General features: G+C 34.8%; 1 protein-coding gene across 1 annotated transcript; it reads right to left on the bottom strand.

The window, feature by feature from the left end:
* Positions 1–12,531: 12,531 nt before the first annotated feature.
* On the bottom strand, positions 12,532–22,935 carry LOC145327774 (uncharacterized). The gene is made up of 11 exons (XM_080171330.1): positions 22,862–22,935; positions 22,124–22,212; positions 21,273–21,300; positions 20,257–20,307; positions 19,522–19,613; positions 19,216–19,305; positions 18,599–18,659; positions 15,172–15,256; positions 14,581–14,663; positions 13,530–13,577; positions 12,532–13,110 (listed from the first exon to the last, which is right to left on the bottom strand). Exons 1-11 carry the CDS (start codon positions 22,874–22,876, stop codon positions 12,928–12,930), a joined length of 825 nt encoding a protein of 274 aa, XP_080027456.1. The 5' UTR covers positions 22,877–22,935; the 3' UTR covers positions 12,532–12,927.
* Positions 22,936–27,809: the final 4,874 nt, after the last annotated feature.

Here is a 27,809-nt window from a genome sequence, read left to right as displayed (position 1 = left end):
CATCACTATAATTACAATCTTTCCTTGGACCAAAACAAAATTATCAATGTGCTATTATAATATCAAGCTAGTAACCTCTCTACCCCAAGCATCTAGGGGCTCTATATTCGAAGGGATATGGAAGGAAAGAAAAATAGGTTAAACCATACACAGGCTTATTTATAAAAATAAAATAGCCTAAAACCATCGCAGGGCCTATAAGAAGCTTTTCACTAAAGGAAAACCATATCGGTTCAGTGATGAGCAAGATCCTTCGCTTAGTACTTTATGTTATAGGATGACTTTAATCGCATCTTATTATAGTCAGCTTTCCTAGGATAGTAAAAAGAAAAATTGGGGCCATAGACACAGACAAAACTGGTACTAATTTTATAATTTTATTTTAATATTCGTAGATAGTTGTCTATAATACGATGCCCCCTCAGAATATAGTTAAGAAACCATTTTTTAAAACTAACAGAGAATTTTGCATGGCTGTATATTCTAGTTTAATGTTGTTCTTGTTTAGTTTTAAGTATGGGAAATATACAATATGGCAATGATACATTGATACTTTTTTTTACAAATACACTCTGAAATAATGAATATTTTCTTATTAGTTTTGTGTAAATGGATATATTATTTACATGGTTTTTATGACAGGGAAAAAGTGTCAATTTAGGTTGCTAACATGGAAATCATTTATTGGTCAGTTCGTTCGCCTAGAAAGAAGGTAGAGGTTAACTGGGTGGAAGGGGTATTGTTTCTTTAGCCCACTGCGAGTTTCACTTTCACATAAAAATCTTGTGTAACATCCAAGTAATATATCCATTTTTTATAAACAAATCTTTTTAAACAAATAATCTTGAGTAGATATCAAATATTGTTTTTTTTATGAGGGATAGATTAGTAGTTTGAAATAAAAGCATGGGCTTAATGATAACCGATTCAGGCTATGCCTAATCCCTGAAGGGCACCTAACTCTGTGTATCTAATAACTAAGATACCCAAACATTGCGGGGCTACCCAGTTTCCAATATAACCTAACCTAACCTGACCTAAAGTAATAAACAAAAAAGCCTGAAAAACTACCCACTATCATTTTCAATTTATTTCAAAATAGGGATGAGGGGGGGGTTGTTGTTGTTAATTTGTGCTCAAGATTATACTTAGTGTGATAAATAAAATCCTGAAATTTCTTTCTTTAACCCTAGCATTTTTAATATAAAACTTAGAAATATGTGATAATAATGAAACAGCCTTATGTATTAAATAACCTATAAGATAATATTCTTTTAAAAAGTAAAACTTTTCTATAATTACGGTCTGTATGTCCGTCCGTGCATAACCGATATCTTTATCATTAATTTATACCTTTTATAATTTTCTGTTTAATTTTAAATTTCCTATAATATTGTGGTATCCGCCTAGGTTAAATGGCAGACACCCGAGTTCAAATGACTACGGCAGTGCGAACAGACGTGGACACATATATTATAGAGAAGCTACGCTTCTCTAGCAATCACTAAGTAACAAACAGAGTCTATTCAGATGTTCCTTTATTCAGGGTCTAAGGTTTACTAAAGTTATATACAACAAACAATAAATACACAGATTGGAATAAGTAATCATAAACAGAATCAATATAAATACATATACAATAATCAGTTTGGGCAATAATGATCCCCCATCCCTGGAAAGGGTGGGGGGAATTAACAATACAGCTTAACCATAATAAGGCTGTCAAAATCTATCAAGGCTGACCCCTTCCCCAGGACTCGGGGGAGGGCCCTCGGCCCTTCTCCGAACCAAGGTCAGGGTTGCCATAGACATGGCTCACGGCTGCCGAATACCACAATATAACAGTTCAAATTAGAAACAGTAGCAACTCTATAATCGTTACTACAAAGTCCGTACTTATACACATTTAAACTAAACTCATTTTCAAATGAAGTTAAATTCCAACTTATACTTTCTGTGATAGTAATTTATCGCCAATATTAAATTGAAAAATTATAAGATTACAACTAGTTTTGTTAGTCCTGATAGTCTAACAAAACTGGTATTAATTGTATGTTTTTTTTTACTTTATTATTCTTGGAAAATTGTCTGTAATACGCTGCTATAAATGATTTTTCAGAAGGGATGAAAACTGGTACTTATCCAGCGGACATTAATCGGTTTTGACTCCATATTTGAAAAATTATTTATCGACACTGAGCTTTTATACGTGATTTTTCAGTATGGCTTAGAAACGTTTCTAATCCAGCGGAAATTAATCGGTTTCTGAGCCATTCTGGAAAACACTTCCTAACACTGTCTTTTTATATCCAAAATTTCCTTGCTTGCTATTTCTCCGCCTGCATTTTAAAATTTGTATATAATAATTTATGTGTTAATGTTATTTTTAAAGATAATAATGAACAAGACAAGAAACCAGTGGGCAAAACAAGGGCTCGTCTTTGTCCTAGTGAATCTTTGCCAAAAAAAAACAATTACCCCTTGTAAAGGATGTTTTGAATAGATATCTCTTTATAATTGAATGCAAAAAAATAGCACAAAATGTAAAAAAAAATTAAAACCAGCTGATCTAGTTGGTTGTACTGTACATCTAAAACTAAATCAACTTCGCTGACATGTGGATCAGGTGACAGTTGTAACAAAAGTGAAATGTATTTGGTGGCAGAAATTCTAACAATATGGAAAATAGCTGGGCTATTTATGTTTGAAAACAAGTAGGACAATATCATTAAAAGCGAAGCTCTAAAACGGCAGAACAAATGAACATTAAAATTTGTTGTGTCTGGACTGAATAACCAGAATATAAATGTTTAAGTCTAGACAAAATTAAAAGTCAATTTGTTGTAAAATTTATAAATATAAGCATGTAAAAAAATGGACTTAAAGTGACTGGAAAAAATTTCCAACTTATTTGGAGTTTCAAAATTTTGTTATCAATTTAAAAACTGTAAATGACTATGCAGAAAGAAATATTAAACTAATTCAGGCAGGAATATAAGTAACATTATAACAAATATGAATTAGGAACAATTGGACCTTTTATTTATGTTTTTGTACCGAATGAGTCACAATTTTTTTTTTAATTTAAGATCAATTAAAGCTAAAGGAAATATTTTTCTTGGGTTACTAAATATCTTATATTCCCTTTATTAGGATTTCATTGATTGTACAAAAAAATGAAGAAAATCGGCAGTGTTATATAATATCTGCCAAAAAACATAGAAAACTTTTGTCGAATTTAATGAATAAGGATAGAATTTTTTATGTTTTTTATTCAAGCAATGCAAAAAGCGTGGACAATATTTTTAAGAACTTTCATTGGCATAGAATAATCTCATTAAAATTAGGTATTATTATTGATTTCAATGGCTTTAACCAACAGTTTACTTATAGAACATAACATATTTTATCCTTAGTCGGAATTCACACATAAAAATTGAAAATTTACCTATTTTTGTTTGTTACCAGTGATTTATTATTTGTTTATGTCTTTAACATTACTTAATTTAATTTTTCATTAGTTTTTTTTATGCTCATTTAAAAAATAAAAACTTTTGTTTCTTAAGTTTTAGTTTTTTTTTCACTAGTTGCGTTGCCATTGTAAATATAAAGCAGTGTGTGTTTGTCTGATTTAAATGATCCCTGAATCAATATAAATTCAGTTGTGCTTTTCATTGAATCCTTATATAAATCTTTAGGTAGTTTTCAGCTTTGTTTGACACCCAACCCTCATTAATTTAATGCTCCAATAAGCTAAGGTATTTAATATCTAAAAACAAGAACTATTCAGTATTCATGCATTTCAGAGAGGCATTGTATTTGTCCTATGCATAATACAGACATGAGAAAAGTAGAATAAGGCTTACTGGTGGATTTTAACTCTAAACTTATTTTATGTGATTAAATTAGTATTTTTAGAATTAAAATCACGAAACCTTATGTTTATTATGATAGTGAAAATGGAAATCAATCTGACGAAATCAGTTTTCATCGTAGAAACAAAATTTTTAGCTTAGAATGCCTGTATAGGCAGTGGTTACAAAGTTCGAAGAACCGCACATTGAATTAGGCATAAATAAAAAAGTAGCCTGATTTTGGGCCAGACTACTATACATAAGTTGAACAATTTAGGAATCCAAATGGATAAATTTTGTATACCCCAAATTATGTTAAACAAAATCATCCCTTTTGTGTTTTATTGATGGAAAATCGCTACATAAAAGCCTTGAGTTTAACAAAATTTCAAGCTAAGTAATATTGCACGAGTGTGGTTTTAAGAATTATTTTGGCGATTTTTCTTAGAATGCCTATCGAACATTGACCCCCCTTCCTCCCCTGTAGTTTTTAAATTAAATAAATTTTTTACATATCTACGGGGCTACCTTCTAGTACTCAATAGAAACTAACCTAACGCAATGAACAAATGAATAACCCCTCTTATTTATAATTTGTTTTAAAAAAATGGAGGGGGGGGGGCGATCCTGTACTCGACAAGGCACTTTAAGGGAAACAGCCATTATTTAAAGTGATCGCGAATTTAATTTTTCAAAATGCATTTTCGTTTACCTTTTCGTATTTTTAAAGTAATTTTCAAAGTATAATGTCTTAAAAGTTCAACTAAGTTAGAAAAAAATCAGTTTAAAATGCAAAGAGTATTTCCACATGAAAATAATGTTAAAATCTGTGCAAGAATTAAATTATGAAATAATAAGCTATTTCTTCGCTCACAGATAAAAACAAAAAAAACAATACTTAGGAAATATTTTTATAATACATCTCTAATAATATTTGTCTTCAAACTTTCTTTAAAATGTAATGAAAAAGTTTGGTTTATTTAATAAAATTATTAACCGAATTTCGGTATGCTTGAGCTGGTATAAAGACAATAGAAAAAGTGTTTAAATCTATAGAAAGAATGATATTTAAGAATTAAATTGTTTAAAAATTAAAAATATATTATATTTGCTATATACTTCAGCAAAAAATTCAATCATTTTATTAAAGTTTTTCCATAAAAACAAACATTATTTTTTTTGTTCCAATGAAAAGTTATTGTAATTTGTCACACACACACACACACACACACACGCACACACACACATACCTTACCTATCTTGCCACACACACGCACACCCACACTATCGTAGTATAACACACACACACACTTAACGCCCCACCCACGAACCCACTTGCTACATAAATAACCAGGGAATCAGAGGCATAAGACAATGACCGATAAATTAATGGATATTTTCAATGAAAATATACACAAAATTACCCATTTTGTAAACAATATTTGGTGGTTTAAACATTTGGACACTCAAAGTAATAAACCAACCGATTAAAATTCTATGAAAGTCCCCAAAGTTAATTAGCCAACTAACAAAATGTCATTAACTTTGGGAACTAATGTAATAAAAAGCCAAATATCCATTTCCTCCCTGCATACAATTACGTACAGAAGGGTTGTATATAGAAGGGTAGTTTTAAATGAAAAGATTTAACAATATCCTAATTTATAAAGTTGTAAGCTTTTTTTATCTGTAGAGAAGGGACCGCTGAAACGATATGGTTCACTTTTACAGTGAAGCTTCTTATAGTTTTTGGGAAAGGTTTTAGGCTATTTTATTTTTATTAAAAAAGTCGTTTGTTGGTTTTAAGCTATTTTTCTGCCCTTTTATAGAAAAATATAAATTTATATTTGGTTTCTTTTTATACATTAAATAATATATTTAACAACTAACCCCCCAGGTAAAAATCTGAATGTGTGAGAAAGAAAAACAGAGAGAGAGGGAGAGAGAGAGAGAGAGAGAGAGAGAGAGAGAGAGAGAGAGAGAGAGAGAGAGAGAGAGAGAGAGAGAGAGAGAGAGAGAGAGAGAGAGAGAGAGAGAGAGAGAGAGAGAGGGGTTATACTCAACAAATGCCTATCTTAGAAAACGCTTATAATAAAAACTTTGGTTCATGGAAAGGATACAAATACAACAAAACCTGCAAACTTGTTTCCTTTCCATGACCTAAAACTTATAAATTATTTTGTGTTTTAAAGCTTATTTTGAATATCTACTATAAGTAGCCCTCTTTCTGTTTAAGTTAATAAATTATATTTAAGTAATACACACATCCTAAATATAAATTGTTAAAATAATGTAACAGGATGTCTGTATGTTTGTCTGTTCTAAAGGATCTTGCTAACAGCTGAACCAGTATGGTTCTCCTTTACAGGGTAGCTCGTCATAAGTTTATAACTATTTTGGAGGAGAATACCACCACCCTCCAAAACGATTTATACATTATACATTAAAAATTTTAATTTTTAAAATTTTAATTTTTTATGGAAGTTTGAAGCTTTTTTAGCAAGTAGTAATTATTGAGATAGGATGAGGATGCTATGTTACAATCGACAACTATAAATCAGCTGACCTTATATCCATATTTGGTAATATCTTTTTGATTATTCGTAAAAATCGTTTAATCTCCCCGTAAAAAGAAATTATAAACCTTTTTGGTTAGTTTGATATGTATGTAACAAAAGAATTTATTCTACTCTAAATTTGCAAGTAAACCTTAACAAAAAGATTGTTATTTGTCGATTTTGATAGGTTTTAAGATATGTATAATAAAACACAAAATACATCAATGTTTTCAAGGGAATAAATTCGTTTTTTTAAAGTTTGATTTATTTGAAAATGGGAAGTAATTAAGACTTAATTCTCAAAATAGGACTCTTAAAAAACATTAATCAGTGACATATATCAACTTTTTCCCAGCTTCGTGAACACTTTAAAAGCAATGATACTGTGGTATTCGGCAACCGTGAGCCATGCCTATGGCACCCCTGACCGGGGTTTGGTGGAGGGTCAATGGCCCTCCCCCGAGTCCTGGAGAAGGGGTCTGACGACCCCCTCCCTATGCTTAAAATTAATGATTGAATCTGCCAAGTTTATTATGGTTAACTGTATTGTTAATTCCCCCCACCCTTTCCAGGGATGGGGGATCATTATTGCCCAAACTGACTATTGTGTATGTATTATAATGCTTTTAGGCGCCACCAGCCTGCAGGGAGAGCCCAACTACATGCCATCCTGCCCCCTGCCAGCCGAAGGAACCCAGCTGCCCAGCAACCCCAGTCGAGCCAGGATAAGTTAAATTTGATAAGTGTGTTGTATCCAAGCCATTGTAAAACCCCAGCCTTGCCTGTGCCCCCTGCACCAGAGGCTGGGGAGATTGAAATTTGGGAAAATAAGGACTTGCCTGTGCCACATGCACCTGAGTTCCTAGGGCAGGGGAGGGACGTGAGTAAGGGCGAGCCTGTGCCACACGCACTTCAGCCCCATGCCACTGGGCATGCCTTGGACAAGGGAAGGGACCACTTGGGGCTAGGGGAGCCGACACCCAGGCAAGTGCCAGTCGCTTGCCAGTCTGTCATTGGGGAGGGTATTGGGGTGCCCCGGCCACACAAAGATAACGCTCAATGGAAACTTGTATCTAGCCAGGAGCAGCCCAGCCGTGTCCAGCCCCAAGAAGCAGCCGTGACCCGAGCCGAAGATCCCCAGCCGCGTGTGCGAGGTAGATGGCTGCCTGGAAGCTTCTCTCACTGGTGGATGGTCCTGTGGGGCCTCCTGCTGGCAGCCGTGTGGCCTACAACCAGCTACGTCCTGGTGGGATGGGACTGCGCCAACCCCACCCACGTCACAGCCTACAATAAAGAAAAGATGTGCAACACGGAACCTCTACACCAGGAGGTGCCCCTGGGCCATGAAGTACACGTCCTGCAGCAAGTCAAGGTGAGGGAAACAACCGGATACAGTTGCCAGCTCACTGTGTCCCAGTGGACATTCAGGTGTGGGGTATGGGGTCACCTCAAGGTGACCTCGGTCCCCACCCTCATGAGGCCAACCAAGATAGATCCAGAAACGTGCCGAGACCTGGCCAGGAACCGAGTCTACACGCTGCCAGGCAAGACCCAGCCACTGACGTTCCAGCTGAACCATCCCCTGTTCTTCACCCTCGACATGGTGGGCGCCCTCGTCAACAGCCCCGAGGGGGTGGGTTGTGAAGGGGAGGACGTCCACTTCGAGGGCCAGCTGTACCGCAATGAATTAGTGCTCCAGGAGCGACGGCTGCTGGTTAAGGAAGAGACCTACGTAGTAGAGGATGGACGGGTGGAGTCCCAATCTGACCACCTGACCTTGGAGTGTCCCCATTCAGAGCTGTCTTGCATCACTGGGGAAGCAACCTACGTGTGGGATCACCTGGGGAGAGATTGCCCCTTGAGGCTGATCCGCAGCCTCCAGCCCAGCCTAGTGCTGGATGCGTTCCTGGTTGACCATCAGGCCCAGTTTTTCATCAACATGACCAACCCCACCTCAATAGTGAACTGCGACTTTGAGGCCCATGCCACCAACCACCCAGCATTGTTCGTGGCAGCTGACCCAGCCGCGGCAGCGCTACCCAGAGTATCGGCCAGGGATGTTGATGTCCCCCTGCAGGCCCAGATACATGCAGGTTATATTGGATTTACTCTGGAGACCCGCATGAAAAGCACAGCAGCAGAAGAAGTAGCGGCCAACTGCTGGAAGCTCAAGCAACTAGACCCGGCCCACCCGGTGCGTGTCCAGGGGAGCACGTTCTCGGTGCTGAGGGGAGATGTCCTGCTCCAGCTTACCTGCCAACGCAACAAATATGTTGTCCGTGAACACAAGGAGTGTTGGGACAAAGTGCCAGTAGAGCCCACAGGGTTTGTAGACGCCGTGACACGAGTGTATAGTGGCCACGCCACCAAGATTCCCTGCTCCTCCACATACCCCCTGACTGTGCACGCGGAGGAAGGCTGGATAGAGTTAACCCCCGCTCCTAAGAAGAGGCCACCCCCGCTGGATACGCCTAAGCAGCTGCTGACAGAACCCCTGGATGACTTCAGTTCAGGGGGCTTGTATTCGCAGGCTGAGTTGAATGACTGGCAGCAACTGCTGGCGTTCCCAGCATATAAAAGCGCCATGCTGACCGGCCTGTCCTATGGCTCATGCGTTCAGCAAGGCAGCTGTTCGGCCACAGGTGACCATGGGATAGTGTCCTACAACATCGACCGACTGGCGGAGGAAGGAGAGGCCGCCCTGGATGTCTGGGCTGGGTTCAGACAAGCTATTCACGAGTGGGGAGATGGCGCAGCCATACTGTGTCTGCTGTTGTTAATCCTCAAACTGTTGGGGGATCTGACCATCATTTCTCTGGCAGCAGCACAAGGAGGTGTCAGGGCAGCCCTGAATGCGATGTCACAAGTGTTCCTGTACCATCCAACCTTGTACAGGAAGGCCTTGGCCAGAGCCCGGCTCACCCATGCCAAGTCCCGGGACTTTTCAGTAGACTGGGATGCCATTCCCATCGGCCGGGAAGCAGCCGAGGAAATGGTGTCCATGCAATCAGCCGATAGCGGGCATGACCGCCCAGGCAGGCCAGGACCGCCCTCTGGAAGACCCCGCGGCCCCTCGGGAGGTCAGGCTGCCGCCCAGACGGTCAACTTGGCAGCCAGTGCCCCAGCCGCTGCCAACAACAACCAGCATGCCCCACTGCTGACTGTCCCAGCAACAACTGTGCCACCCGCCAACCTGACACCTGCCGGCGCTGAACAACGTGTCCAACCAAAGCCAGCCTCTGCCTTCTATCCCACGTTGGGAGCCCATCAACCCTGAGAAACACTCACCACTAGGATTCCATTGAATCATTATCATTTGTATATATCTTAGCCCTAAGGAGCGGACCGAAGGCCTCAACCACTGTCGGAAGTCTGGTAGGGAAACCCTCTCCCAGCCTTCCGAGGGGAGAGTTGTGGTATTCGGCAACCGTGAGCCATGCCTATGGCACCCCTGACCGGGGTTCGGTGGAGGGTCAATGGCCCTCCCCCGAGTCCTGGGGAAGGGGTCTGACGACCCCCTCCCTATGCTTAAAATTAATGATTGAATCTGCCAAGTTTATTATGGTTAACTGTATTGTTAATTCCCCCCACCCTTTCCAGGGATGGGGGATCATTATTGCCCAAACTGACTATTGTGTATGTATTATAATGCTTTTATGTTATGATTATTTATTCCTATCTGTGTAGTTATTGTTTGTTGTATATAGCTTTAGTACCCCTTAGACCTGCAATAAAGTGACAACTGAAATAGATGTTGATTATTATTTGGTGAATGCTAGAGAAGCGTAGCTTCTCTATAGTCAGGTGTCCACGTCTGTCACACTGCCGTAATCTAATTGAACTCCGGTGTCTGCCCTTTATCCTCGGCGGATACCACAATACAAACAAAATCATTCAATTATAAAACACAATTTTAAAAGTAATTTAAAATACATGTGGCTGTAATTATTTTGATTTTATTCCCTTTATATATTATCTAATCAGAAGAATTAGCCTTAGACATTAATCAGTCATGGCGTTTGTGAGATCTTAATGAACATATATATTAACACACTTCCTTTTTATAGCTTTTATTCACGGCTGTGTCCTGAGCATTTGTTGGTGCCTTGTATTCGATTTGGAAGGGAGGCAAGGACGTTCAAGCTTTTTCTATTTAGGGGGGGAGTGTGGTAAAAATTAAAAATCTAAAATTTTGGGGTGCCTACGGTACCCCCAAATTCATTTGGTGGTGGGGGGGGGGGGGTAATCACCCCTTTACCCTCCCTCCTCTTGGACGTCCTTAAAGGGGGGCATAAACATTAACTAAAACCATCACAAGATGCGTTTTCATAAAATTTGTTAAACAAGCCTTCAGCTAAGGATGGAGATGCCGAGCCTCGGAAACTGGAATAATCTATAGTCCCATGTCCCCTCCCTTCCTCGAGACTGTCCTAGAAGTAAGGATTTAGAAGAAAAGACTGTGTGCTTGTGGAATATAAAGTATGGCAGGGAGGGAGGGGTCATTGGACTGTAAAATACACTGGCTCCCAAACACTTATCTTATGCGTTGGTTTTTTGGGAACTTTTGTTGAATTTTAATCGATTGGTACCAAGCTATCAGAGTCTAAACTTTTCAACCAATAAATTTCAAATAAGAAGGGGTAATTTTGTTATTACTAGATGGTATATATATATCAATATATCGTCCATTGTCTTATCCCTTAAGATTCCTGAAAGTATGATAAAACTCTCAGTTTTTGTTAGGATTTGTTCAATTCAACCTCCCCCCCTCCAAATAGTGGATTTTTGGAACTATACGATATTATGTCTATTAAAATCTCATTAATGGCTAGGTTAATCAGTCTAATTTTTTTAACTAAAGCTTTTTTTGATATTTGAAGTAATGCTAACCAAACGGTTTCTTTCTATAATTAGGGTCTGTCCGTACGTCCGTACGTAACGGATAGCTCTTTTCGTTAATTTAGGCATGTAAGAATTGTCCTATCAATTTCAAACTGTGCATGATGATTCTTATAGGAGTTAGGTACGAGTTAGAAAGCGAAGCAACTCTATAATCGTTACCAGAAAGTCCGTACGTCCATTTTGAACATGTTGCTTTTTAACTTTTTTAACATCAAATTTTTATGTGATAAAATTAAAAGTACATTGTTATAAGCGAAGCATATCTATAATCAAGTCCTGAAAATGTAAGTATGTCATTAAACAATATCCTTTATCTAAGCAGTTTATTTATATTCTGATTATTCAGTTCTGACACTATACAAGAGTTAATGTTCGTTTGTCCGACCGTTTCAGAGCTTCGCTTTTATGGATGTTGTCATCCATGTTCTTTCTGCAATAACTAAACAACTATTTTTGGAGGGGAAAAAGGTGTGCTGAAAATCATAATCTTCATAATTTTCTCTCAAATTTCAATAGAGAGTTCGTTGGCAAATGATGTATTTTGACATTAGTGGAACATTGAGAGTGTATTCATGATTCTATTTACATAATATTATTTGAATTCATGAGACATTATATTTTATGCAAAACTACGACACAAATTTTTTTTTGTTTTGTGACAAATATCCGGTAGTTGGAGACTGTACGCAGGTTTTAACGTACTTTGGCAAGTAAATGCCAAAAATTGCTTTTATATTTAATTCTTTTTCTTTCAAAGATTTATTTGATATGTTCTGACGTTTTAATGATATTATATAACAAACAGACAAACAGTTTTACCAAAGGGTATTCTGAAACTTGGGGAGAAATGGATACATATGCTTTTTCAAATTAAATTTTAAGTGTGCGTTTAAACTTCATACACTCTCCCCCTCCCATGCTCAGCTTGGATTTACTTAAACTGCAAATATAACTTTGCAGAATAATTTAACCATATCAAATTTACTTTAAACCATTATTTAGTGACTTGATAATTCATTTAATGCCAACAAGGTTGAACTTGGACATAGACTGCCATGAATTGACAAATAAGTATTCTACTTAAGACACATACTAAGCTCCACTAAAATCAACCCAATTAACCATTTCGAAGATCCTTTGCTTCAAACCTAAAAATTTTCCGTATCCTATTGTTTATATAAATTTACTTTTTTATTGAATATTGAGAAAAAAATATATAAAAACTAATAACATTTATTTAGAAGACAAGGATATTTTTACAATTTTTATATATAATATGATAATAATTTATAAATAACATTGTAAAATAATGAATAATGGGTTGAGGACTAGATGAATAATAAGTTATTAATGTATTAATAAGACTAGATTATATATGACTATTTGTTAAAAATATAAAATTTGAAAGACAAATTTAATTTTTAAATGGCAACTTTTTTTAATAATATTTTATCGGTTGTTAAAAAATATTTTTTTAAATATTTGAAAATAATGGTTACTTTTCAAGGGGTTAGGTGTTATGTATCTACTATCTTTTAGGTTATCTGTACTTTAAGTAGCGCAGCTACTCTATGTTTACTAAATCAAGGGGAATAACCTAAAACTATGAAAATTTACCAGCCGCCGTAACCACCGCCGTGACTGCCGCCAAAACCGCCGAATCCGCCGAAGTCCTCAAATGATCCGGGACCGAAACCGCCGGTGAATCCGCCCTTTCCGCCGCCACCGCCATTACCGCCGGCGCAGACCTCTCTGGGCACTTGGACGGGCACCTGTTTGGGCACCTGGGTTGGTACCTAAAAAAGAAACAAAAGATTAAAAAAAATAATTGTTATTTATAAATAGCTATCCGCAGATGGTAAAATTTAACTTAAATCAATCTTATGATTTAATTTTCTTTTCCTAAAAATGTCTAAAATACGATACGATAAATAATTTTCAGTCAAAATAAAAAAAGAAATGATATAATATGCCAAAATTCACTAAACTTTTATAATGACAACCAAACAGATAAAGAAAAAATATATTTCTTAGATTAGCACATGCACTGGAAATTTTAGCTCTCTATCTTAAATAGCAGTCGAAAAAGCTCATTTCCTCCATGGAGTAACGGACTGACAGACAGACAAACCTACCCTTTACCTACCTGAGAAGCTACATTATAAAATAAAACCATTTAGGTCCAGTGGTTAATTATATCCATTAATACACAAACCTGAGAACAACTCTCCTTAGGAACAGACTGACATTCTTGTTTTGGAACCTAAATCAAGATCATTTTTGAAAAAAAATATTTTTTTCTTTTTCTGCATCTTATAGTGTATGCTGTAATTGTTTACAAGTTAGAAAGTTGGATGTAAAATAAATTTTATTTTCCCCTAGCTAATGTTAAATGTTAGACTTGACTTTAAATGTCTTATTTTTAGTAGCGAAGCGAATGTCCGTCCGTCTGTCCGTCTGTCCGTCCGTCTGTCCGTCTGTCCGTCTGTCCGTCCGTCCGTCCGTAATTAATGAATTGGGGGAAACGTGATTTTCTCGGCTCCTATTCAAGATAGACAGCTGAAATTTTTAGTGACGATTCCCACTATATATGCCCATCTAATATATACATTGTTTTGTCCGTCCGTTTGTTATTTGGGGTGCTAGATCGATTCCTAGATTTTTACGTTTTTGTGATTTTCTCAACTCCTTTTCAAGATAAAGGGCTAAAATTTTCAGGGATTAATTAATTTTATATTCTACATATTTTCACTAAGTTTCATTAATATTTTTTTTATTAATTGGGGTGCTAGATCGATTCCTAGATTTTTAAGGTTTTCATGGTTTTCTCAATTCCTATTCAGGATTTACGGTTGAAATTGTTAGGGATTAAGTATGCTCATGTTCTACATATTTCCATCAAGTCTCATTAGGATTTGTCTATTATTTGCGGTGCTAGATCGATTCCTAGTTTTCATGATTATAAGGTTGTGTGATTTTAAAGGTGTGATGATTTCCCTATTTTACCAATATTAATATTTATTATATGACACTGCTTTATAGTATTTTTTTTCCTGATCAATCATAATTTTTGAGCTTTGCTACTTATGGATGTTGTCATCCTTGTTTTATACCTATTTTATCGTGAAATAACTTAGTTGATATAACATAAATTAGATGAAAGTATTAAAAAAGTATATAATCAAAAATAAAAGAACATACCTACATACATTATTGGAGAAGAGGCCTCATCCCTCGTCCCGCGAGAAAATAGCTTTAAACCATACCTGGACAGGTGTCTGTACAGGAACCTGCTGACAGTTTTGCTTAGGAATCTGAGAACATTGCTTGTCTGGTACTTGAACAGGTACTAAATTAAAGGAAAATTTATTTAATTAGAAATATAAGAAATATAATGGTTTGTTTAAAATTCAAATATACTTACTTGACCCATAAACATTTTTGGAAAAAAACAAGTATCACAAAATTCATAAGTAGCAAAGCACAAAAATAATTTATGGACAAATGAACAAAGTGTGTTATAGCTTAGATGTTCAGAGGTCATTAATAACAGTAGAGGAAAATAAAAAGAATAAAAAAGAGAAGGATGGGATAATAATTATAAAACCTTTACATATCAATAAATAAATATCTCTCGTGGCAAGACCGAAAAAATGACGGACCAAGCAAGTTGTATACTGGATGCTAACAGAAAAAGGTATAGACAACAAGCGAAGTATATCTAAAATGATATTTTGGGGTAAAAATAAAGGTCGTCAATTCTTTGTGTTGCACCCCAACGAACGCTGAAAACCATGTATAGGTTTCGTGATATTTTCTCGAATTAGTTTTGTTGTTGGTATAAGCTGTAATGCTACCTTTGTTGCATGACTTCTTAGGAACATTCTGGCACTGCTGGACAGGCTTCTGGACAGGCACCTGCTGGCAGGATTGATGAGGTACCTAGAATCAGGTATATAGATTATACTCAAAGATACCAGGGATCATATGGGATATGACAATGGACGATAAATTGATGTATAATGTATATCCCCAATTATGATTATTTAAATTACACCCAGATCCCAAAAATTTAAAGCAAACGAATGTGATAACGTGTTTGGTGAACAATACAGCTCACTCCCTGAAAGATAGATAATATTTCAAAAGTTTATAATAGTTATTTCTCGCATCGTATTATAAACGGCTTTCCGCGGATATAGAATGTACAATTATAAGATTAAAACTAGTTTTTTTAGCCCCGAGATGCCGAAGGCACGGACTAAAAAAACTGGTTTTAATCTTATGGTTGTACATTTCTATATTCATAGAAAACTGGATATAATACGATGCTAGACATAGTTTTTTCGTATGGATGAGAACCGGTTCCTATCCACCGGATTCGAATGAATACGAGAAACTTAAATTATCATCTAAATATATCCTATTTTATATAGTAGTAAGGCTTTCTTGTCTGAAGATAAAGATTTCTACTATTGTGCCGATTGAATTCTCCATTTTAGATGAGCTTAGGTCTCAATTTGGATTTTCATTTAAAAAAAAACACCATCCTTCTATTACAGAGTCCCTAGATGCTAGGGGCACAGCTGCTAGTTTACATATAACTTAGTTGTATATAAAGTTAACGCCTGATACATTACAAATAAATTTAAAGCTTTAGCATGGAAACTGCATTTTTTTTTAAAGTGAAGCTTTTCTGTAGTCACGTTTAGTCCGTCAATCTATCCTTCATCACCTCCATAACGGATAGCTTTAAAAATAGATTTACTATATCTATTGAAAACCTTACACAAAGATTTCTGCAGTAAAAAGGAGTGATTTTATTATATTAATTAAAAATTAAAGAATTGTCCTATGATATTTTTTCAATATGTTAAATAATGATTCCTTTAACAATTAGGTTATAAGCATAGCATTCCTAAAACTTCGCCTTAAAGAATGTCTTGGAAATAGAACAATTTCACAATAATCTAATTTAATTTCATATTCATTACCCTTTTATAATTATACATGTTTGTTTTTCCTAATTCTAAGTTAGCTGAGCTTTGAATCTTTATGGTTGTTGTCCTTATTGTTAAAAAAGGGACATTTTTGTTCAAAAGGAGTGCAAGATCTGAATATTTTTGATAGTTATTGAATAAATGTATAAATCAGGTCAAACTACCTGCGCAAAATGGTAGAGACCCTTTTAGTCTGCTAGCAAACTGCTTTCTGTTCTTTCGTAGGGACTTGGCTTTATTTATATTTCAAACGCTTTGAACTGATTTCAAAGACCCAATATAAAATAGGGACAATGGGCAGTGTTAAGTATAGCTCATTCCCACCTCTATTGTTACTTTCAAAGTTATTTAACTGTTAGAATTAGGAGAGAGTGAGAAAGAGAGAGGAAAGAGGTTTGCGAGTACTAAACAAACTATTTGCTCTGTCATGCAGACAGACAGACAGACGGACGGACAAACACTTGTTATAGAGTAGCCTGTGCTCCTAAAAATATTCTAGTCATTGAATTGGTGTGATTAAATTAGTTAATTTAGAGTATATCAATCACGATGCAACAATCATCGTGCGGTTTTTACGAAATTATAGTTCATGCAAAACAGCTGGCGAAAAAATATTGCCTACAGCCAAATGCAAGGGTATTTGCATATTATAAAAGGTATATAAAGTATTTTAAGCTTGAAATTATGGAAACCAATGCACATGACTGCTTTTCCAGTATGGCTTTAAAACCGATTAACATTCGCTGGATTAGAACCAGTTCTCAGTTATACTGAAAAATTGTGTATAACATCGTACTCCATTTAATTTTATACGAATATTAAGATAAACCACGAAATTATACCAGTATTTTAACCTGAGTCTTCGGCAACTCGGTGCAATCAAATTGGTTTTAATCTTTTAATTTTTGATTTTAATATTTGCGGAAAGATGTCTATAATACGATGGGATAAATAGCTAAAGAAAAAAAATGATTTTTTTTGCAACAAATTAAATTTTACTTCAATTTACGGACACTTACAAATTTAGTGATTTAGCGCTTTTTCCAAGTTGATAGACAAACAATTTCTGATTCTATTTGTCATTCATAGATTAAAGTCATGGAGTTAGGGATAAATTTGTGCAAAAATATTTGTCCGTACAAGAAGGAGGCGTAAGAAAAATGTTCTTAGTATATTGAGGAAAGGAGGGGACATTGGACTGTAAATTGTATTGGTCTCCAAAGTTATATAAACACATTCTCACATTTCTTGGCTTAAAAAATATTTGGAACATTATTAAATCTCGATTGGGTGGTACAAACTAGTACCAATGTTCCACCAATTATTCTACAAAAGTGTTGATTTGCAATAAAACACTAAAAGGCATCCTTGCTTTTTCTACTTTGGATTTTGAGATAAAAGGGTGGTGAATTTTTGTTACCCCCGTCCCCTAAATAAAATATCTAAATCTTTCAGTTGTTTGTTCATTAGCATCGTCTTAAATAGTATTAACTTGTTATTGCTGCGCCACTTATTTATATTTATGTTTCAATAATGCCCAAATCCTCCTTACAAAAAAAGTGTTTGTTTAATGTACAAACTGTTCCATACATTCCTGATTATAAGCAATGAGAATTTAATTTCATATATGGTGCAAATTCTTTTTTAATAATTCAAATTAAACTTAAATTTAAAGATCCTAGTAAAAGTGGCTGACTCAGATTATGACGTCAAAAAAAATTAACCAAGGAGAGGCCACTATAAATTTTACCATTGGTAAATTACAGCGTATACTGGCCGCTCAGTGGCTTATTTTTTACGTCATAATCAGAGTCAGACACTTTTACTAGGTTCATTTTAAAGTGTCCCAGGGTGTCCAATTAAAATTTCAAATATTTTTGATTAGCGAAGTTACTTGAATAACTCACCCTGTATGTCTGTCTGCAATAAAAATGCTCTAAAATACAGAGGAACTTGGCTGCTATTAAGGTTATTATGTTAATATTGTCCTGGTCAACAAGTAACTACTCCATAACTCACTTGGTCCGTGAGTCTGTCTGTAATGTAGTAAGTTATTTAAAATGTTTTTTTATTCAAAGAATGGTTTTTAAGTAAGGGAACAGCGTATAGTGTCCAATAAAAATGACGTCATACAATACAAATGACCAATGATAGGCCAGTATACAATATTCCATTGGTTAATTTCAATGTATACTGGCCTATCATTGGTAATTTGTATTGTATGAAGAAATTTTTTATAGGACACTATAGGCTGAAGAGTATTTTCTGTACAAATGATACTTACTGAATGGCACTGTTGTTGCTTGTTATAGCCATATCCTACAGTCTTACACTCTTGAGAATAGCTAAAATAGAATATCTAGAGGTTATGTCTTCAATATATTTTCTTTGTAATCTATATCTCGGACAGAAAAAAGTATCTAATTTTTAGATTCAAAATTAGTTGAACACTGGTTAGAATAACTGGTTTTAACCCTTAGCGGTCGCAGAGGGAGGGGGGGTTGAATATCTCCATCTTGGTTGGCACAGAATGCCAGCAAACTTGGCAGGGTCATCCAGGTAAAGGGTAAAAATATTTTTTTTGGGACTTCAACAAAGCATTTTATGTTACCAAAATACTAAAATATCCTTTACTATTATATCCTTGTATGAAATATAGACCTGTTCAAGTAAATTTCAGGTTCCAGGTATGATCCTGCAGGTCCTGATCCTACAGGTCTCCGGAAATCTTTAAATGGCTCCTGTGACTGCCCTTTTTGACTTAGAGGCTTCAAATTTTAAACTTAAGCTTTTCGAACTTGACTAAATGACCCTTTAATTTCATTAAAATCAACCACCGTTTTCCCGTTTTCATGTTTTGTGATTTCTAATATAAAATTCACATAAAATTAAACATTATACCTGGTTGAGCATTGATTAGAATAACTGGTTTCATAAGAAGTGGAGCATTGTTGTTCATAAGATGTACTGCATTCATCTTTATACTCAGTTCTAAACAAAAATTGTGTTTAATTTTTAAAAAATAATCATTGTTTTAGCAATTGTTTTTTTGTCTGTTAAATTTCTCTAACCACTGAACCGATTGAATTATATAATTTTAGGGACGCTTTACGTAGGCCATCAGATGGTTTCAGGCTATTTTTTAAAGATTAAGTTTTAGATACTATGAGTGAATCTTGTAGTTGAAATAAAAAGAACTAAACCTACCTATAAGTGTCTGTACATTTTGTTTCGTAGGAAGTGGAGCATTCTTGTTTGTAGGAGGTTTTATACTCTGTAGCATACACGGTGTTACATTTCTATAATTATATTAGAGTTATACTCCTATGTAGATATATATTCTTGTTTGTAGTAGGGTTGGGCCGGATATCCGGTTTGGCCGGTTATCCGGCCGGATAATCGGCCATTTTCAATATCCTGCCGGATACCGGATATTAAAACTATCTGGTTACAGGATATCCGGCTAATTTTTTATTTCGGATATCCAGTTATTTGGCCGGATATCCGGTAATTTGCCGGATATCGAACGTTGGCCAGATATCCGGCCGGAACCGGATATCCAACATTATAAATCAGCCGGATATCCGGTATCCGGCCAAAAAAGTATCCGGCCCAACCCTAGGTAGGAGGTTTTATACTCTGTCTCATACACGGTGTTACATTTCTAAAATTATATAAGAGTTATAAAGGGTTCTTTCCCTTAAAAAGCCTATAGAGCACTTATCCCCTCCTTTTTTTATTGCGAATTTAATCTTAAATAACAGAGGGGGTAGTTTATTTTCCTTCTGGTAAACCCTGCGGGGCCTTAACCCCGCAGGGCTACCCAGTACCCAATAAAAACTAACCTGACTTAAGATAATCAATAACAAATCAATAACCACCACCCATTTATTTCCAATTTAATCAAAAATAAAATGATGGATTCAATTTGTAAAATTTAACCTGTTCATAGGAGGTGGAACATTTTGGCTGGTAAATTGTCTCATATGTAGTCTGAATAGAAAAAAATCAAGCTACAAGTATTCTTATTTGATTATTGTCAGGGATATAGGACTAGGCAATGGACATTTATTCCAAAGAAAACTCTGTCTCATGATGTAGTGAATAGTCTGTAATTGATCAAAAACGGTATGGCCTTACATAGTTTTGAAGTAATACCATTTTTTTGGATAGGGTTAAACAATGAGACTTATTAGAATGGTTGATTTCATCAGTATATTAGTAAGTTTCTGTCTTATTTAGAATAAGGAGAGGAAAAATGTGTATGAACAAAATTATACTCGAAAGCAAAATCAGTTTTGTTATTTTACTAGTTAAAAGTATTTGAGGCAATTCTTTTTACAAAAACAAAAAAGATAACATTACATTTTAAGTACATACTGTCTGATAAATCATGTGAGTTATGTGCAAAACTTAAATAAAACTAAAAAAACTTTAATTTAATCAGAAATAGTAGGATTAAGAATTTTAGACATTTAGTTCAAGGATTTTTTCTTTTTATCTAATTTTGTTGAAGGAAAGCAACTCTAAAAATAGGACTCGTCTGTTTGCTACATGATTGTCTTGATTACAATATTTTAATTTACTGTTCTGCTTTTATTCAGAAAAAAATTTTTTTAGTACTGCGCTGGCCTTTTCAAAATGTAAATATTTCTTTTGAAATCACAATTCCTTCAAACTATGAAATTATATTAAAACTTTTATAATTTAAATATTAAGCTAATTTAACTTTTTGTTTAACCTTCAAAAAAATTACAATTTTACGTAAATTCAACAAATTTAAAGTAAAATATGATTAAAATTGGCAAAATAACTAAGATGACAACAATTTAGGTTTATATATGTTTCCGCCGTCTACCTTTAAAAGAAAACATTTAAATCTCTTCAAGACAGAAGGAAGGACACACGGACAAGATAAATTATAAAGTAGCTTTGTTGCTAAAAAATATAAAAGTTACCTTGTAAGTGGTTTCATACTCAGTTCTGATAGCAAGAAAAAATAATAGTTATTTCTCGCATCGTATTATAAACGGCTTTCCGCGGATATAGAATGTACAATTATAATATAAAACTAGTTTTTTTAGCCCCGAGGTGCCACAGGCACCGGCTAAAAATACTGGTTTTAATCTTATGATTGTACATTTTCATATTCATAGAAAGCTGGATATAATACGATGCTAGACATAGTTTTTTCGTAGGGATGAGAACCGGTTCCTATCCACCGGATTCGAATGAATACGAGAAAATACATTATTATGTCAGGGATCTAAAGGGATAAGACAATTGAAAGTAAATTGATGTATATCCTCAATGATGATAAACAAGATTTTCCCTTCTTTGAATAGATCAAATTATTGGTTGTAAAGTTTATACACTGCTAGGTTGAAACCTACTAATCTTATTTCATTAAAAGAATCCAAAGTTTTTGAGCCAACGAATAAGATTTATGGTCACAATACTTTAGGTAAAATGCTGGAATACAGCATTTAAATTTATTAAAACCATTCTTGATTGTTTAAAATGTTGAAGATTTCCCTAAAAGTGCTCAGTAAGGCAGAAAAATACCACCCCTTAATTTTGAAAAAAAAAATTGAAAATAAGTTGTTGAGGTAGTTTCTCGTGTGTTTGTGTTTCACTTTAGGTCAGATTAGGCTAGGTTATATTCAATATTGGGTATAACAAGTGGATTAGGTCACACTAAAACTACCTCCATTAATTATTTTTATTTCTTCAAAATAGGGGTGGGGGGGGGAAAGGGACTTTTGGTGAACATACAGAAATATTTAAAATTATTTTTTTTGCTTTCCTGCATTTTGGTCCGTATCCACCATATTGTGCGTCAGGGGTTGGGTCAGGCAGGGGGGAGGAGAGTGCACGCCCCAGGATACACACCACAAACTAAAAAAAACAAGAGTCAAGGGGAGGGGAGGATAGTGCACACCCCAGGATACACACCACAAACTAAATAAGAACATGGGTCAGGGGGAGGGGGGAATAGTGCACACCCCAGGATACACACCACAAAATAAATAAGAACATGGGTCAGGGGGAGGGTGGAATAGTGCACACCCCAGGATACACACCACAAAATAAATAAGAACATGGGTCAGGGGGAGGGGAGAATAGTGCACGCCCCAGGATACACACCACAAACTAAATAAGAACATGGGTCAGGGGGGGGGAGGATAGTGCACGCCCCAGGATACACACCACAAACTAAATAAGAACATGGGTCAGGGGGGGGGGGAGGATAGTGCACGCCCCAGAATACACACCACAAACTAAATAAAAACATGTAAAACGAAAAACAAACAGATAGACAAAAATATACTATGAAATATTCATACTAAATCTAAAAATATATACAGATTAATTGCTGATGTTATACAGACAGATATAAAAATTAACATACAGACAAATAAAACTAATCATAGAACCTTCAAAGGTTTATAGCTATTTTACCTTAAAAAATTTTTCTTTTTCTTTTTGAATCTACAATTAAAAACCACCCCTCCCCCAAAGAATCAAATAACGAAATTGTCTTTACCAGAACTGTTTGCATGTTGATTGTTGGAAGACTACTGAGTAACACCTCAATTAATCACAACATTTTTATACCAACTCTTTCTCTCATGGATAAGGGGGATAGATAAATTTCGTGAATTTTTGTTTCAGGAATTAAAAACTGTCTAAAACTAATTTTTCCACCAGTTATAGATAAAGATTCCTTTAAGATTTCTTAGAATATGGTTGACTGGTAATATAAGAGTATTAATCCATAAATATTCCTGCTGGTCTCTATCAAAGTAATATTTATAGTGCCAAACTTACTATCTCTTTCACACTGAGTCAGAGCAATCAAAATAAATTGAAATCAAGAGGGGAGGGGCTATATTTTCATTTGTTTGTTTATTTCTTAAATAAAGTTAGGTTAGGTTATATTGGTTATACGGTAGCCCCGCAGGTTCAGGGCACCACAGGAGAGAAAAGCTACTCTTCCCCCTTTTTAATTTTTTTTATTAAAAATAAGGGGGATGGTTGAAGACGAAGAAAGTCCCTCAAAAAAAAATTCTGACGTCATAAAAATGAGGGATAAGGAGAGGAGGAGTGGGAAAGAAAACGCCTAATAAAAAGAGATGGATAATCCCTCATTTTTATGACGTCACATGCTAATTTTTTTAGAGAATTTCTTCGTCTTCAGGAGGGTTTATTAATGCTCGATAGGCTAATTGAAGAAAGCACCTGCGTTTCTAAATTCTCTATACTTTAAAGTGGAAATACCCTACATCCCTGATATTTTAAAAGTAAAAATGTAAAAAATAGAAAACTAATAAAAAATCTAAAGAATAATTAAATCCTCTATCAAAAAATATTTATTTCTTCCCTTGATAGTTATTATGAATAATACATTTCCCTGCATGCCTGATATTTTGGGAGTATCAAAGTGATATAGCAAAGTGTGCAAAGGTGCATGTGAGAGATAGACAATTGCACCTCTTACAAAACAGCTAAATTCAAAATAAAAAGGATTAAAAAATGTATCAAAAAAGATATCTTTCTTTCTATCTAAATGAAATTAACCTTATAGGGCTTTTAAAATGACAGGAAGAAAATTATGAGAAAAAAAATTGTTTTGTGTATTTTATGAAAATTTTTATGTATTGCATAAACAGCAAAATAAGAAAGGGGGAATAGCTTTGTCATATCACACATTTTATAGGACACTTGCAAACTTTCTTTTTATTTGAATTTTTAAAGTAAGTTAAATTTAAATGATATCTAGGGGCCATGGATTTAGAATAGCTGAATATTTGTGTGTACCCAGTAAGATATTGTTTAAGGGGGAACTGTAAGTCATTAGTACATAGCAGGATTTAGTCTATTCAGTAGGGCTTGTTGTGCCAGTCTTCCACCACCCTTCCTACCATAGTTAATAGGAAAGAGATTAAGACACTAAAATCTAACAAAATGGTTTTTATTATAATCTAAGCATGTTTGAATGCTATATTTTGGGGCTTTCTCTATTTTGTAAAGTTGATCCAAAATATATATTTTGGAGTGTATATTTAAGGAGACCATTTTAGATGTAAATCTGCACTTAATGAAGAGGGGATTTAAATTTTTGTAGATGCATAGATATATTATATATATATTATACTCGAAATAAATTAACAATCATCTAATCCAGTATTTTTTAGATATCTGCTGAGCCCCTATACATTTAGGGCTTTTCATTCCACATCCATCATTGTTTAAGAGACTTTACTAAAAATGTACTAAAATCAGATACCTTACCTCGTAAGAGCAGGATTCTTCTACGATTTTTAAGTGTTCATCTAGAAATTACAGAGAATCATCCGCTTGTAACTTGCGATACTCTAACATCCAAGGATATTAGGTTAAGTAACAGGCAACCAACCCTTTGGTTGCACGTCCTTTGTCTGAGAAGTCTGTGCATTGTAATGAGTTGTGCCTGTTTATGGGCCAAGGCATTCCCCATACTCTAACTATTTATATCACGCACCTGACAAAGCTGCAGTAGGAACCATTTTAACGGCTTAAGTCATGACGCAATTCTGACCGTGATTAGAGCGTCCAACTTCCCCGACGACTAGTGGATGCCATGGTTGTGGATTGGTAAAACCAGATAGTGGAAGATGTTTAAAAAGAAATAAATAACTACCATTCTAAAGATCTTACTGGACAAGCATGCCGCTGAACAGCAATTAAAGTATTTTTTTATGGCTATGGTTTCATAACTTTTCATACATGTATTACTTTTCAAATTTGTGCATTATTATGATTTTTAAAATATACAATTGTTCGTAATCATCTAAAAACAGTTATAATATTACATTTGAAATAATATTAATTGAATTTAATCATTAATGTTTTTATTTTACCCCTTAAATTTTCCGTCTGTTAGAAATAATAATTCTTTTTTCTTTCCAAATATATTAAATTGAATATTTAATAAGAAATTAAGAATGGTATTTATTTAGTAAAAATGCCTAAAATAATTTCAAGATCTTATAACAGGTTGCGCGAAGGGATCAGAATTTTTTCTTTATCCTATTGATGATTTAGTTTTTAAATGAAAATTATGAAAATTCAAGGGAATCATTAGGAAAGTAAAATAATTATTTATCGGATCGTATTTTAGAAAACAATAAAAGAATATAAGTTATAAACCAGATTTGTTAGCTCTGAGGGGACGAATGCCCGGGCTAACAAACCTGATATTAATTTTATGATCTTTCGTTTAGTATTCGTGGAAGATTGTCTGTAATACGATGCTATACATGATTTTTTAGTACGGCTGAGAACCGTTACTAATCTTGCGGATACTAATCTGTTTAGAAGCCATACTAGAAAAAATAAAATGTATCTAAATTTTGCAAGGAACAATTCTTTAAAAAACCTATAAAATTAAACAAAGGACAGACAATAAATTGTCATGAAATGAATTGATTAAATACAAATCAGAAAGAATTAAGCCACCAAAAAACCGTTTTTTCTTTGCTCAAAGTGAAATGCAGTTTGTATTTTTTATTTTAGATTTTTGTGACCTTATACAAAAAGTGTTTGTATAAATTAGGGTTGGGCCGGATATCCGGTGTGGCCGGATATCCGGCCATTTTCAATATCCGGCCGGATACCGGATATTGAAACTATCCGGCCGGATATCCGGCTCTATAATTTTTTATACTTTACACCAAAAATCTCTGCTTTTTAAAATCTTAAATGGCTATAATTTTCTTATTATTGAAGCTAGAAGAACATTTTTTCTGAATAAGTTTAACTTTATGTAAATTTATATAAGATTTCTGACGAAATTTTTTTTTACTATTTTAATATCTGGTAATTTGGCCGGTTATCCGGCCGGATATCCGGTAATTTGGCCGGATAACCAGATATTTGCCGGATATCCGGCGTTGGCCGGATATCCGGCCGGTTACCGGATATCCGGCATTTGAAATCAGCCGGATATCCGGTATCCGGTATCTAGCCAAAAAAGTATCCGGCCCAACCCTAGTATAAATATCTACAAAATTATTATGAATGACTTTTAGGTTACAGGACTTTCTCATTTGTATCTGCATAGTGCATAATGTCCACATCCCCATGGGATATTTTTGCTTATGTCTTTTGTCACATGACTTTACACATACACAAATTAATCAGTTTTCTGCAGAAATGTGCTCACACCCAAAATTAAACCTCTTGTGAATGAATTGATGTTTTTTGGTGTAATTTAGCGAGACTTTAAAAAGCAGGGATCTTCAGGGATAAGACATTGATCAACCATTAGATGTACATCCCCATCGATTATATAAAACAATATTGCCCTTTCTGTAGTTTGAAATGATTGGTTGAAAATTTTGGACACTTCCAAACAATCAATATTGGATACATTTACCCATTTTTGAAGTCAACAACTGACAGAGTTTATGAAACTTTGGATTTGAGTATAATTTATAGTCCAATGTCCCCTACCTCCCTGATAAAAAGGCAAAGTATAAAAGGTATACCCATAATCTAAGACATATATTCAGCGATTTTATTTATTTACAAAATACAATACATTGCAGAGTTACAGAGTTGTTGGTTTTCTTCAAATAATCAAATAATCACACGAGAAACAAAAAAGAAATAAAAGATAAAAATAGAAAGAAATAGCTTACATAATATCTATTTATGTATTTTGATTAACATAAAGAAATTTGCTTTCACAATAGTTAATCCATCAATTTAAGTACTATATATCCATATCACAAATAAAAAGATTAGCCTATAGCCTTTTTATGGTTAATAAAAGATATAGAAAAAATATAATGTCTAGATATAAAGGATTTTTACGAAAGGTGTTTTCAAATGTAGGATAGGTTCCGTGTTTTTTAATTAAATAAACCACCAAAACTTTGGCGATTCACTCAAAGTGCTTTGTCGAGAACAGAAATCCCATCCCTCTTACTTTGAAATTAATCCTTATAATAATGTAAAAGAATGTTTGTTTGTTTGTTGGTTTGGATCTCTGAATCGATCGAGTTCTCCTTAACAGGGTAGCTTCTCATGGATCCCGGGAAGGTTTATAACTATTTTGTGGGAGGGTACCACCACCCTCCCCAGAGAAATCGACAAAAAAATAAAAAAAAAATATAGTAGCTGTATAGTAGCTGATTTTAAAATAGATTGAAAAGAAACAATTTTACGTGTCCCTAGAGGCCTCTAAGAGCATAGCCGATAGTTTAAAATAAATGTAGTGGACTAGTTTTTCGTTGGCTTGTGTATTACTTTGGGTCAGATTAGGTTAAGTAGTATTAGATAGCCCTGCAGGTTTCAGACCTACAGGGCTACCATAAAAAGTGTTGCTTCCTGTACACTTTATGTTCCTTGTTTTATTAAAGTAACCATATATAACATAACAATTATTTAGCATTTTTGGAGACATAAATATAAAAATAGGAAAATCCAAAAATATGATGACCTAACAA

The sequence above is a fragment of the Acartia tonsa genome, chromosome 9, assembly GCF_053477335.1.
Source record: "Acartia tonsa isolate MP-2025a chromosome 9, ASM5347733v1, whole genome shotgun sequence".
NCBI lineage: Eukaryota > Metazoa > Arthropoda > Copepoda > Calanoida > Acartiidae > Acartia > Acartia tonsa.
The sequence above is the reverse complement of the archived record's forward strand: the minus strand, read 5'-3'. Positions and strand labels throughout refer to the sequence as shown.

Excerpts from the sequence above, each read along its gene's own strand:
- LOC145327774 (XM_080171330.1), bottom strand. Across the intron at positions 20,308-21,272 it reads AGTATGAAACCACTTACAAG|ACTACATATGAGACAATTTA; the intron begins GTAACTTTTATA and ends TTTTCTATTCAG. Across the intron at positions 18,660-19,215 it reads TCTAATCAATGCTCAACCAG|CTATTCTCAAGAGTGTAAGA; the intron begins GTATAATGTTTA and ends ATTCTATTTTAG.